The 12,926-nt window shown below is 45.6% G+C and overlaps 1 protein-coding gene across 1 annotated transcript in view; it reads left to right on the top strand.

The window, feature by feature from the left end:
* The window catches only part of LOC139422234 (protein shisa-8-like), a 67,080-nt gene extending 55,506 nt beyond the window's left edge, over nt 1-11,574 (top strand). The window contains exons 3-5 of the mRNA XM_071173407.1: nt 4,437-4,553; nt 10,709-10,786; nt 10,950-11,574. Coding sequence (XP_071029508.1) covers nt 4,437-4,553; nt 10,709-10,786; nt 10,950-11,476 — 722 coding nt within the window. The 3' untranslated portion in view covers nt 11,477-11,574. The remainder of the gene's footprint in view (nt 1-4,436; nt 4,554-10,708; nt 10,787-10,949) is intronic.
* The last annotated feature ends 1,352 nt before the right edge of the window (nt 11,575-12,926 follow it).

The following is a 12,926-nucleotide window of genomic DNA, read 5'->3' as shown; positions in this document are numbered from 1 at the left end:
TCTGTCCACACCACGACTACCACCACCACCACCACCACCCCATGTCACAAGCACATAACCCTGTGGTCAAACTGGACAGAAGCCAAGGATTTTTTTTCATCAATGCAATTAGTTGATTTTTTTCTCTCTAGTTCTTCCCCCCTCTCTCTTGGCCTCTCCTCTTTCCACTGCTGATTAGTCAGTTAGAGTTGGATTTAACAGCATAACGGCAGAGTCATGTCTTAAGTGTAAAACTAAGAATGACTCGATAATTCATGCCTTCTGTGAATGCTCTAAAGTCCTGAAGTTGTGGGCGGAGTTAGAAAGTTAGTTGTCAGTAGGATTACAATGTAAATGTACTTTTAATCTCTAAAAAAAATTTAAAAAAAAGATACAAACACACAAACACTCCGAGTGGGGCATAGCTCTGTCCAGCCAGACAGTCACATTACATTCCGGAGTTCTGAGGCGGAGGGGAAAGGGATTCCGAGGGAATCTTTGTGAGAGACAGAGCTCATTAGGGGTGCCAGCTCAGATGACCGCTGGGATTGCAGAGAGACGGGCCCCTCTTGAGAGGGAGAACTGGTGGGAAATGTCCTGCTCGCCAGAATCAAACGCTTCACAGCTCATCAGCCAGGGAGCGAGTAAGCCTTGGTGGCCGGAGCCAGTTTCACTTTTCTCCTTGGGGTGGAGTGGAGTGTAGAGCAGTGGTGCACTGTGGCACGAAAGACAGTTAATTTTCCGCACGGCTCACTCAGCGTGTCATAATCACATATCAATTACACGGGGACGAGAAGATACATTTCTAATTCAATCAGTCAACTTCAGTGTCATCGTTCCCTCGCCGCTCTTTTCTACCGCTCCTTTTATCTCCTGCATGGTTTCCATCGATGCGATGCATAACGTGGCTCGGACGATTCGCGACGGTATTGCTCTGTGTTTGGTAACTTTTCGTGCCACTAAGTGATCTAGACATAAGAATGCCTTCCAAACATTTTGTACATTATGTTACATAATGACCCTTGAAGCACACATGGTTATTTTACAAAAAGTTATCATTCTATCTATTCATTGAAATGTGAAACATATTTAGTGACTATTTTAAAATGTCCCCACCAGGGTCACACACAACAGCCATGTACAGTAGCTATGTAAGCTTTATATAACTTAAATGAGCATCCAATGACTAGTAACCTTTCAGAGAGTCTGACAATAATGTGTGAATCAATTATATTCTGAGTTGCAAAGATGCATCTAAAACGGCACAAACATTTAACCTTTTGTCACCCTCTGGTGCTTACATTTGGGCAACTGTCCGTCATCTCAGGTCAGGTTGCTGTTGTTGTCATGCTAGCTAGCTTCCTCTCTCGTCATTGGCCTGAACACCAGCATCACCTCACTGGATTGGTGAACCTGTTAGAACTTGATGACTGCGGGGTTCCATTTCAGTGCTGTGAAAATAGGAGTAGGCCAGAGTGAACAAGCCTCTGACTGTCACATTTGTTCAGTGTACACTATCGGTCAAATGTTTTAGAACACCTACTCATTCATGGGTTTTTCTTTAGTTTGATTATTTTCTACATTGTAGAATAATAGTGAAGACATCAAAACTATGAAATAACACATATGGAATCATGTAGTAATCAGAAAAGTGTTAAACAATTCAAAATATGTTATATTTGAGATTCTTCAAATAGCCACCCTTTGCCTTGATGACAGCTTTGCACACTCTTAACCAGCTTCATGAGGTAGTCACCTGGAATGCATTTCAATTAACAGGTGTGCCTTCTTAAAAGTTCATTTGTGGAATTTCTTTCCTTCTTAATGCATTTGAGCCAATCAGTTGTGTTGTGACAAGGTAGGGTTGGTATACAGAAGACAGCCCTATTTGGTAAAAGACCAAGTCTATATTAGGTCAAGAATCTCAAATAAGCACAAAGAGAAACGACAGTCCATCATTACTTTAAGACATAAAGGTCAGTCAATATGGAACATTTCAAGCGCAGTAGCAAAAACCATTAAGCGCTATGATGAAACTAGCTCTCATGAGGACCGTCACAGGAATGGAAGACCCAGAGTTATCTCTGCTGCAGAGGATAAGTTCATTACAGTTACCAGCCTTAGAAATTGCAGCCCAAATAAATGCTTCACAGAGTTCAAGTAACAGACACATCTCAACATCAACTGTTCAGAGGAGACTGCGTGAATCAGGCCTTCATGGTCAAATTGTTGTAAAGAAACCACTACTGAAGGACACCAATAAGAAGAAGAGATGGTGGAAATTTGTTCTTGGTCTAGAGTCCAAATTTGAGATTTTGGTTTGAACCGCTGTGTCTTTGTGAGACGTGGTGTGGGTGAACGGATGATCTCCGCATGTGTATTTCCCACCGTAAATAATAGAGAAGCACAACATAAGATATTACATTAAATAAATACATAAATCAAATTGTCTTCCATAGCTTAAGATGAACGGCAGTTCAGAAAAGGAAGTATCTTAAGAGGAGGGAACATAGATGGTACAGCCAGGCAGGGAGGTAGAGACATCTGACAGACACAGAGCTCTTCATCTGGAACCTAGTCGTCTTCGATAGTCACAGCTCCTCCTCCGTAGATAGACTAGATTGTCCAGTACTGAAATGTAGCACCCACCTGGGTGATGCTTCAGCGACTGTAAAAGCGGCAGTAAGACGGTGTTGATCTGGTGTTGCTGCATCATTCAAATCATATTAGCTAGACGTGACATAATCAGTCCTGCAACTCCGTGGGTCACCACCAGATATTACAGTTCATCTATCAACAAGATATTAAAAACTAAAAAATATGTACAATCTAAATATACCATAGGGAATATTTTAACAATGCTTTGTAACTGAACGTCTAGAATTATAACAATATTCAAAATTCTAAAAGCATAACTCTCTAAAAGTATGGCTCTGGGCAGAGTTTCCAGCTGCATGTCGATGCCCTGCATGTGTGTAGCACAACAAACCATCCGGCCTCACACCGCCACGGGGCAGATAGAGAGGCGGTGCTCATGCACGCCAATGATCGCCACATCCGTGACTGCAACCACTGGGCCACATTAGCGTCCTTAACCCCCCATTCACTGTGACCCAGGGGGCACCACTGTGGGGGTCTGGTTGAATGAGGGTTAATGTCGGGTCACAACCATTTTGACACGGTATAGTTATAGCTAGTACTGTACAGTGGGCTTGTTGTGTGGTTGTGTTGTGTTGTGATTGTAGTTCCTGTCAAAACACCTTTGGGAAATAGACTCTTTGATGTCCGGAAGACGGGATTTTAGCCACTATGCCTCCTATACACACTTAGAAAAAAGGGTTCCAAAAGGGTTCTTCAGCTGTCCCCATAGGATAACCATTTTTGGTTCCAGGTAGAAACCTTTTCTGTTCCACGTAGAACCCTCTGTGGAACGGGTTGTACATGGAACCCCAAAAAGTTCTACCTGGAACCAAAAGTGGTTATTCAAAGGGTTCTCCTGTGGGGACAGTCGAAGAACCATTTAAGTTCTAGATAGCACCTTGTTTTCTAGTGTAGGGGAGGATATTTGACTGCCTCAATATTACAAAGGACAGTGTGGTCACATGTTTTTCTAGTGTAGGGGAGGATATTTGACTGCCTCAATATTACAAAGGACAGTGTGGTCACATGTTTTTCTCAGCATGCATCCTTATCTTCACCAGCCCCCACTATGCACAGAGTAGATGCATAAATATACAGGTCATTAAGCATTACTCACACATGGTGGTACACATGGTTGTACACATGGTTGTACACATGGTGGTACACATGGTTGTACACATGGTTGTACACATGGTTGTACACATGGCGGTACACGTGGCGGTACACATGGTGGTACACATGGCAGGAAACACGTGATGGTACACATGGCGGTACACATGGCGGTACACGTGGCGGTACACGTGGCGGTACACGTGGCGGTACACGTGGCGGTACACATGGTGGTACACATGATGGTACACATGATGGTACATGTGATGGTACACGTGGTGGTACACATGATGGTACACGTGCGGGTACCCATGATGGTACATGTGATGGTACACGTGGTGGTACACATGATGGTACACATGATGGTACACATGATGGTACACATGATGGTACACATGGTGGTACACATGATGGTACACATGGTGGTACACAAAGTGGTACACACGTTGGTACATATGGTGGTACACAAGGTGGTACACACGGTGGTACACAAGGTGGTACACAAGGTGGTCTCTGTCAATTTCTATCAACTCTGTATCTTCAATACCAAGTGTTGGGACTAATTGGAGGGTATCAGCAGCTCATTCTCTCTTCTTCTCTTCTCTTCTCTTCCTTTCTTTCTTTCTTTCTTTCTTTCTTTCTTTCTTTCTTTCTTTCTTTCTCTCTCTCTCTCTCTCTCTCTCTCTCTCCCTCTCACTGTCTTTCAGATCACAACCACCTGAATAATGCTGCCCTCTCACCCCTGGGTCCAGCGATGGCACTCTCCCACCCTCACAACAACCTTGGTCTGGGCTTTAACAAGTGCGCCTCCCTCAAGGCTGTGGGTAAGCAACGCACCGCTCACTACAGACATCCTTTCACATACACTGTCTATCAACAGACCAGTTCACATAGACAGAAATAAACTAAAACCTATCCAGTCATGCAAACATAAATAATATAGACATATTTTATGCATTTAATATTTGGATATTGTGCATTTGAAGAACTGCTGTCATTATTACGTGAGACACCATGCCTGTGATACTCAATCAATCAAATGTATTTATAAAGCCCTTCTGACATCAGCTGAAGTCACAATGCTGTACAGAAACCCAGCCTAAAACCCCAAACAGCAAGCAATGCAGGTGTAGAAGCACGGTGGCTAGGAAAAACTCCCTAGAAAGGCCAGAACCTAGGAAGAAACCTAGAGAGGAACCAGGCTATGAGGGGTGGCCAGTCCTCTTCTGGCTGTGCCGGGTGGAGATTATAACAGAACATGGCCAAGATGTTCAAATGTTCATAGATGACCAGCAGGGTCAGATAATAATAATCACAGTAGTTGTTGAGGGTGCAGCAAGTCAGCACCTCAGGAGTAAATGTCAGTTTTCTTTTCATAGCCGATCATTAAGAGTATCTCTACCACTCCTGCTGTCTCTAGAGAGTTGAAAACAGCAGGTATGGGACAGGTAGCATGTCCGGTGAACAGGTCAGGGTTCCATAGCCCCTTCCTGTATGTTGATGTATATCATAAACTGTGTAGTTGGTGCCCTATAAGCCTCTAGGGTATTTCACTTATTATTTTCTCATAAATGGAACAGACAGCCGTATGGTCCTGCGGACACACACATGCGTATGCACACACACACACACACACACACACACACACACACACACACACACACATAAACAAAACACTTGCTGATTGGCTACTGGTATGACAAAACATTTATTTTTACTCTTCTAATTACGTTAGTAACCAGTTTATAATAACAGTAACAGTAACATGTCACTAGCCCTTCCTATTCTAAAACCACTAATGGCAGGGATGGAGGAGTCCACTTCCTTATGCTGCTTACTGAGTAAATAAGTGTGATTGCACCAAAGGACCGTCAATAGAAAAGACAATAGATTCATATGATGTTGTCATTGACATTTGCAGTAAAATACTTAAATTAACATTTTAATCCGAATGTGATGCAACACTCTTTTTCTCCATACGTGGTCATATTCCTTTCTGTTTGATGAAAGCACATTTTATAATCCCCAACCCTTGTCACCAGGAGGACACTAAACCGAATACGTATGTGGATGACTTGGTCCGCTCTTTAATGTAGTCACTTTTGAACAGCATTCATTTTTAGAGCTACTCTACACACCACACAGACACTATGCCCACCACACACACACTCTACACACACTCACACACACACATAGCTGTAGGTTGTACAGACAATGGCGTGGCTGCCATCCGTGGTGCCAGCCGGGGCACGGGTCCTGTGGCACAGCAGGTTGGCATGCCGGCTCATCAGGCCCTTGAGAAGGGCCCACCTCACGGCTGGTGCATTACCACGGGCAGTTGCTTTGTATTTACATCTCTGCATCTCATTTGAATCCATTGATTTTAAGAGACGGGAGTCTATCTACACCTCTAGGGTATTTTACTTGTTATTTCCTCATGAATGGAGCAGACAGCCGTATGGTCCTGTGGACACACACAGGCCTACGCACGCACACACACACACACGCACGCACACGCACGCACACGCACGCACACGCACGCACACACACACACACACACACACACACACACACACACACACACACACACACACACACAAATGCTTGCAGATGGCCACAAAAGCAGAAAAGCAGGTTGATGCACGAGAATCTAAACAATGTTAATGAAACATGGAAAGACATTGAGGTACAGACACATACAAACGCTCACACAGACACATACAAACGCTCACACAGACACATACAAACGCTCACACAAACACATACAAACGCTCACACGGACACATACAAACGCTCAGACAGACACATACAAATGCTCACACAGACACATACAAACGCTCACACAGACACATACAAACGCTCACACAGACACACATACAAACGCTCACACAGACACATACAAACGCTCACACAGACACACATACAAACGCTCACACAGACACACTCACAAACGCTCACACAGACACACTCACAAACGCTCACACAGACACATACAAACGCTCACACAGACACACATACAAACGCTCACACAGACACACTCACAAACGCTCACACAGACACACATACACACATACAAACGCTCACACAGACACACATACAAACGCTCACACAGACACACATACAAACGCTCACACAGACACATACAAACGCTCACACAGACACACTCACAAATGCTCACACAGACACACTCACAAGCGCTCACACAGACACACTCACAAACGCTCACACAGACACATACAAACGCTCACACAGACACACTCACAAATGCTCACACAGACACACTCACAAGCGCTCACACAGACACACTCACAAACGCTCACACAGACACATACAAACGCTCACACAGACACACTCACAAATGCTCACACAGACACACTCACAAGCGCTCACGCAGACACACTCACAAACGCTTACACAGACACACTCACAAGCGCTCACACAGACACACTCACAAACGCTCACACAGACACACTCACAAGCGCACACACAGACACACTCACAAGCGCACACACAGACACAAAGGCGCTCACACAGACACACTCTCAAGCACACACACAGACACAAAGGCGCTCACACAGACACACTCACAAGCACACACACAGACACACTCACAAGCGCACACACAGACACACAAGTGCTCACACAGACACACTCTTAAGGACACACAAAGACACACAAGCGCTCACACAGACACACTCACTCACAAGCGGACACACAGACACACTCATAAGGGCACACAGACACACTCATAAGGGCACACACAGACACACTCATAAGCGCACACAGACACACTCATATGGGCACATACATACACACTCATAAGGGCACACACAGACACTCATAAGGGCACACAGACACACTCATATGGGCACATACATACACACACATAAGGGCACACACAGACACACTCATAAGTGCACACACAGACACACTCATAAGGGCACACAGACACACTCATAAGGGCACACACAGACACTCATAAGGGCACACACAGACACTCATAAGGGCACACACAGACACACTCATAAGGGCACACGCAGACCCACTCATAAGGGCACACTCACAGACAGCAACTCATTTGGGATATAGGCTTAGCCCTCTCATCTCTTCACACGTGATTGTAACCCCCAGCAAGCCAATAAACAACACGGCACGTCACCACTCACTGTGTTGGCAAAGTCATTGAGAGGACAGAGTGTAGTTCAGGGGCTTTGGCTCAGGCGTCAGCCAACTTCTGCCAGGTGTACCAGCAGGTCCTTGGACCAGGATGTAGTTGTAGCCCTGTATCTTAATTAAACACTAACGACCTGAGATTTTCAGCTAGGGCACAAAGGGGTAGTGCGAAAAAGTGATGGAGAAGGCGAGAAATGGACGGAGAGGGCAGCGAGGCCTCGTTGCCGGTCCCCCGCCTTCAGCGCATATGCTCTCTCACCGTGCACTTCCTGTGCCGTCGGCCGAGAACGTCAGTGTTTCCCCGTGACAAAACGCATGCTGCTGCAACCCTGACGTCACTTTCGTGCAAATTTTTCTTAGCAAGCATGGTAGTAGCTGGATAGCATGGGTTTCGAGCATCACTAGTAAAGATAAAGAGATACAATGTCGGTCTAGTCTGGTGCAATGTCGGTTGTTGTAATTTTTTTTATTTGGCTAATTACAGCACACCCCTACTTGGCCTCAAAATGGCTGTGTTGTGGGGATCAATGGAAGTCTTCAGCATGAATGACTTGGCACCTGTTAGACTGCTATTCTTTAAAGAAGCCATGTGACAGGGTTTACACTGTCACATGGTCTGCTGGAATCAAGCTGCTTATCCTTTTAGAATATTTAGAATGTATAAACACATGCCTGTATACAGTTGCGTTGGCAAACATAGCCATTTAATCCTCCCATGACTTGCCAAACGTGGCACATGCCACAACATGAAAGCAGGCCTTTTAAGAGCACTGTCATTATCAGCATAATAGTCGTTTAAGGCCTTGCGTAAAATAATTTCAGTGATTTGTCCATTTAAAGCAGCTTTATACATCTGTAGTTCCTCTCCTTTCTCTCTCCTCTCCCCCGAGCTGACATTCTCTGTCGTTCTGCCCCTGAACAGGCAATTAATCACTGTTCCTAGGCCGTCATTGAAAATAAGAATTTGTTCTTAACTGACTTGCCTAGTTAAATAAAGGTTAAAAAATTAAAAATAAACAATATGCACATAGGCCGAAATCTGGCTTGCCTACTATTTACTGAAACTGCATACTGTGTACTAATTACACTACATGCTATTTAGCACATACTGTATTGTAAAAAATGAAGTGTGCCATGGCCGAAACATATTACTTTTGGTACGTTCAAGACAACTGGGAATTCGGAAACAAAATTAGCTCACAGTGGGAAAAATCATAACTTTGTGATCTTCAGGTTGGAGAAGTCAGAGCTCTAGGATAACGCCCGAGTTTCTGACCTGTAGTTCCGAGTTGGCTGACCATTCAAAACAATTTTTCTCAGTCTGAGCATTTTTGGGGGGGGTGTTCCCTGTTGTCTTCAATGCACCATCAGTTACGGCTTTACATATGAACCGGAAAGGATAGCCTGTAGCCCTCACTCTCCATCTTTGGAGGAGGTATGCACTCAAAGACTTGGCCTCCATTGGTCGATCTAGCCAGCTATAGATAGGCTACTCATGATGATGTAGTAGCCTATCTGCAGGCACGCATGTACACACACACACACACACACACACGTATGCACACACGCACACGTACACACACACACACACACACACACACACACACACACACACACACACACACACACACACACACACACACACACACACACACACACACACACACAGAGGCTGAGGGGGGAAAGAAACAACCAGGATAATTTTTTCAAACAGAATAGGGGAAGAAAAACCTAAATGACACAACAGTGGGGCGAACAAGGTTGTTAGTGTCTGAGGGCTGAGGGGTTGGCGGCTGTGACCTCATGAAGTAGCACTCAGGGCTCCCTCACTAATACGACACGACACTCTAAACCCGCTCTATTTTTACTCCCCTCAAAACTCCAGCATATCCGCCAGTTGCTGTTGCTTTTTTTTCTTATTTGTTTTCATTCAACGTTAACGGTACGGGGCTTCAGGCATTTTAACCCCCCTCTCAAGCACACACACACACACACACACAGACACACAAACACACACACACAGACACACACACACACACACACACACACACACAGACACACAGACACACAGACACAGACACACACACACACACACACACACAGACACAGACACACACACACACACACAAACACACACACACACACACACACACACAGACACAGACACACACACACACACACAAACACACAAACACACACACACACACACACACACACACACACACACACACACACACACACACACACACACACACACACAGATGCAAGCCCCTGTGGGTGTAAGATGCTGTACACTCTGTGCAGCTCTACCTCCATGTCATTGTAGGTTTACCTGACAGGTTGGCTGGTTTAGGGATGATGGTGTTAAAGCTACTGGTTCCTTTCATGGTATATAATACACAGCCAACGGCACAGGGATTAACACAGGGGGAGAGGTGTCTCACCTTAATTCGTCCCTTGGCAGCAGAATAGCATACAAGTGACTCCAGAAAGGGACACAGTGTCTTGTATAGCTTGCCTAAAAGTGTACAGTTAATCAAAACAGAGAGGTTGGGTGAGGTTCAAAGCTATTGAAGTGATATGAGTGGGATAACTCAGTGAATTTGATTAATCTGTGCTCTTCAATTCCAGCATTTTTTTACAGCCACATTATGATGGGGTCTATTACACTGCTATTACAATGTGTACAATGTAATTACCTGGAATCACACTTGTCTTTACAGCATGATAAAGTAGGGAGGAGATGCTTGTGCAACAGATCCTTACAGATTCTCATTGTTGTTTTGTTTGTTTTAACTTGGTTTAGGGGTTTGGCCACTGGATAACAGAGCTCTTACTGTATCTGAACAAAGGAGGACATTGTTGAGGTCTCTGGGGGTACCAGGTAGATATTCTGACCCATATAACTCATTGTGGACCTACAGGTTGAGTGGATACCATGTCAAAGGAAAAGATTAAAGGTATTTGTAAGGTATTTTGACCTCTATACCACTAACCACATTCTTCTCTCTCTCTCCCCCACCTTTGTCTCCTCCCCTTTCTCGCAGCAGATACGGCAGCAAGAGACTACTACAAGGGCTACCCCATGGTGGACTACTCCCGCCATCACTCCTCGCCTCCCACCTTCCAGCCCATCGCCTTTCACAAGGACAAGCCCTTCCTGCCCCCTCCAGACATCCACGCCCCACTGGCCATAACTATCACCGCCGCCCAGCTCCCCAAGCCCAAGATCTCCAAGACTAACACCCACCCGCTTACCTCCAGCTCGGCCTTCAAAGTCTGGGACCCCAGTAAGGGCCATGTCCAGCATCCAACGGCCTCCCACATCGGGCAGGCACTGCAGCAGCATCCGCAGCATCCGCAGCATCAGCAGCATCCGCAACATCAACAACATCAACAGCAGTTACATCAACAGCCCAACAGCCGCCGGCAGGCCTACACCAACAAGCGGAAGTTCAGCATTGAGACGCTCCCGGAACTCTTCTCCCAGCCTCTGGGCTATGGACAGTCGCCCCACATGCACCCCAAAAACAAGGGGCTGCCCACCAACAGCAAGACAGAGGTCACAGTCTGAGCATGAATGTTTGGAGAGCAGGAGGGCAAGAAAAGAGTCTATAGGACTGGGAGTAAGGCCAGGGGGCGAGAGCTTTTTGTACGAATCAATGTCGTGTTGATGGCTGGGGGGACAAACAGGAACAAGCAATCTTCTTTTGCTATTTTAATTGCAGGTTTTCTTCGTTATTGATAATGTAATCCAAAACGGAAGGTAACGATCACATGAAGTGACTCGCTCTCTCTAGACCTGGTTCCCCTAAATTCCCTCTCTGTCCCAGCGTCCTCCCTGTTTTGTTTTGGTCAATCTCCTCTTTGCTCCCCCTGGCACCACTACTCTACAAATCCCCCCCCCCCCCCCCCCCCCCCCCCCCCCCCCACACACACACACACACACACACACTTACGCACTCTCCTACTGTTTGCATGGGTACACATGGGTAAAGCACCCCCAGGACCCTGAACAACAGCAGTGACAATGCCATTGTCTTGTCAGCTCCCATCACTCTCCATCCAGAACAGAGTGAGATACCATTCTGGCAAATCTGTACCACCGAGAGAGAGAGAGAGAGAGAGAGGGAGAGGAAGAGAGAGAAACAGCGGGAAAGGAGGTGCTTGTTTATTCATCCTGAAGCGTAAGGGATGAGGAACTAAGCCGGACAGAGGTTTGGTGCGGCAAGCACCTCCTGTTCGTCACCTGCTGGAGAAGAGCCCTGAAGCTTTAGGCCCCCTGGTCGTCAAAGCTGGGGAATCTCACACAGTGGTTGTGTCTGGAGACTCCCTGGGGATCGTCAGCGTCCACGTCTCTCAGCGATGTGTTGTTTGTTGTTGTCTTAACCGGTGATGCATGCATCGGAAAGGGCAAACAGCACAGGTATCAGCAAGGTCACCACAGTCGTGTTAAATGGTACGGTCTATGTTAGTGAAGCTTCAACGCAAATCGCAAGGGACAATATAGGCGCCTGCTGGAGGGCAGGACAGGCTACCGTGTCTGTCCCGGGTAATATGGTGCCAAAGGCAATGCAAGGGTGGAAAGTTGTAGGTGTGAAGTAAAGGTCATTGCTTTTTTATTTTATCTTAGCTTTGGCTTGCTGTTGAAGAATTTATCCAAACATGAATGCACAAACGTCAGGAAGAAAGAAAACTCATACACAGAGTATTTTATAAAAGTATGTCTTCCAGACTGGCAGCAATTCATGTGATGCATGCATATATTATTGTAATATTAAAATAGGCTTTAATATGATTATTTTGTTGAATGCAGGTGTATGGTTCATCTATATGTATAATGAGTCACTGTAAATGCAGCTGGGTTGAAGCTAGTGGCTAAACATAGACATTACAGTAAGTCTTTCCCAACCACAAGGATAATTTCCAGCTACAGGAGAGCAAGCAACTCCTCTTGGCTCGTTATCATTTTACACTTGACCGCAAGGTACAATATTTGCATGGAAACCTGATATGTCTAAGTT

This window comes from Oncorhynchus clarkii, chromosome 12 (genome assembly GCF_045791955.1).
Source record: "Oncorhynchus clarkii lewisi isolate Uvic-CL-2024 chromosome 12, UVic_Ocla_1.0, whole genome shotgun sequence".
NCBI classification, from domain to species: domain Eukaryota; kingdom Metazoa; phylum Chordata; class Actinopteri; order Salmoniformes; family Salmonidae; genus Oncorhynchus; species Oncorhynchus clarkii.
Note: the sequence above shows the minus strand (reverse complement) of the source record. Positions and strands in the feature narration are given on the sequence as shown.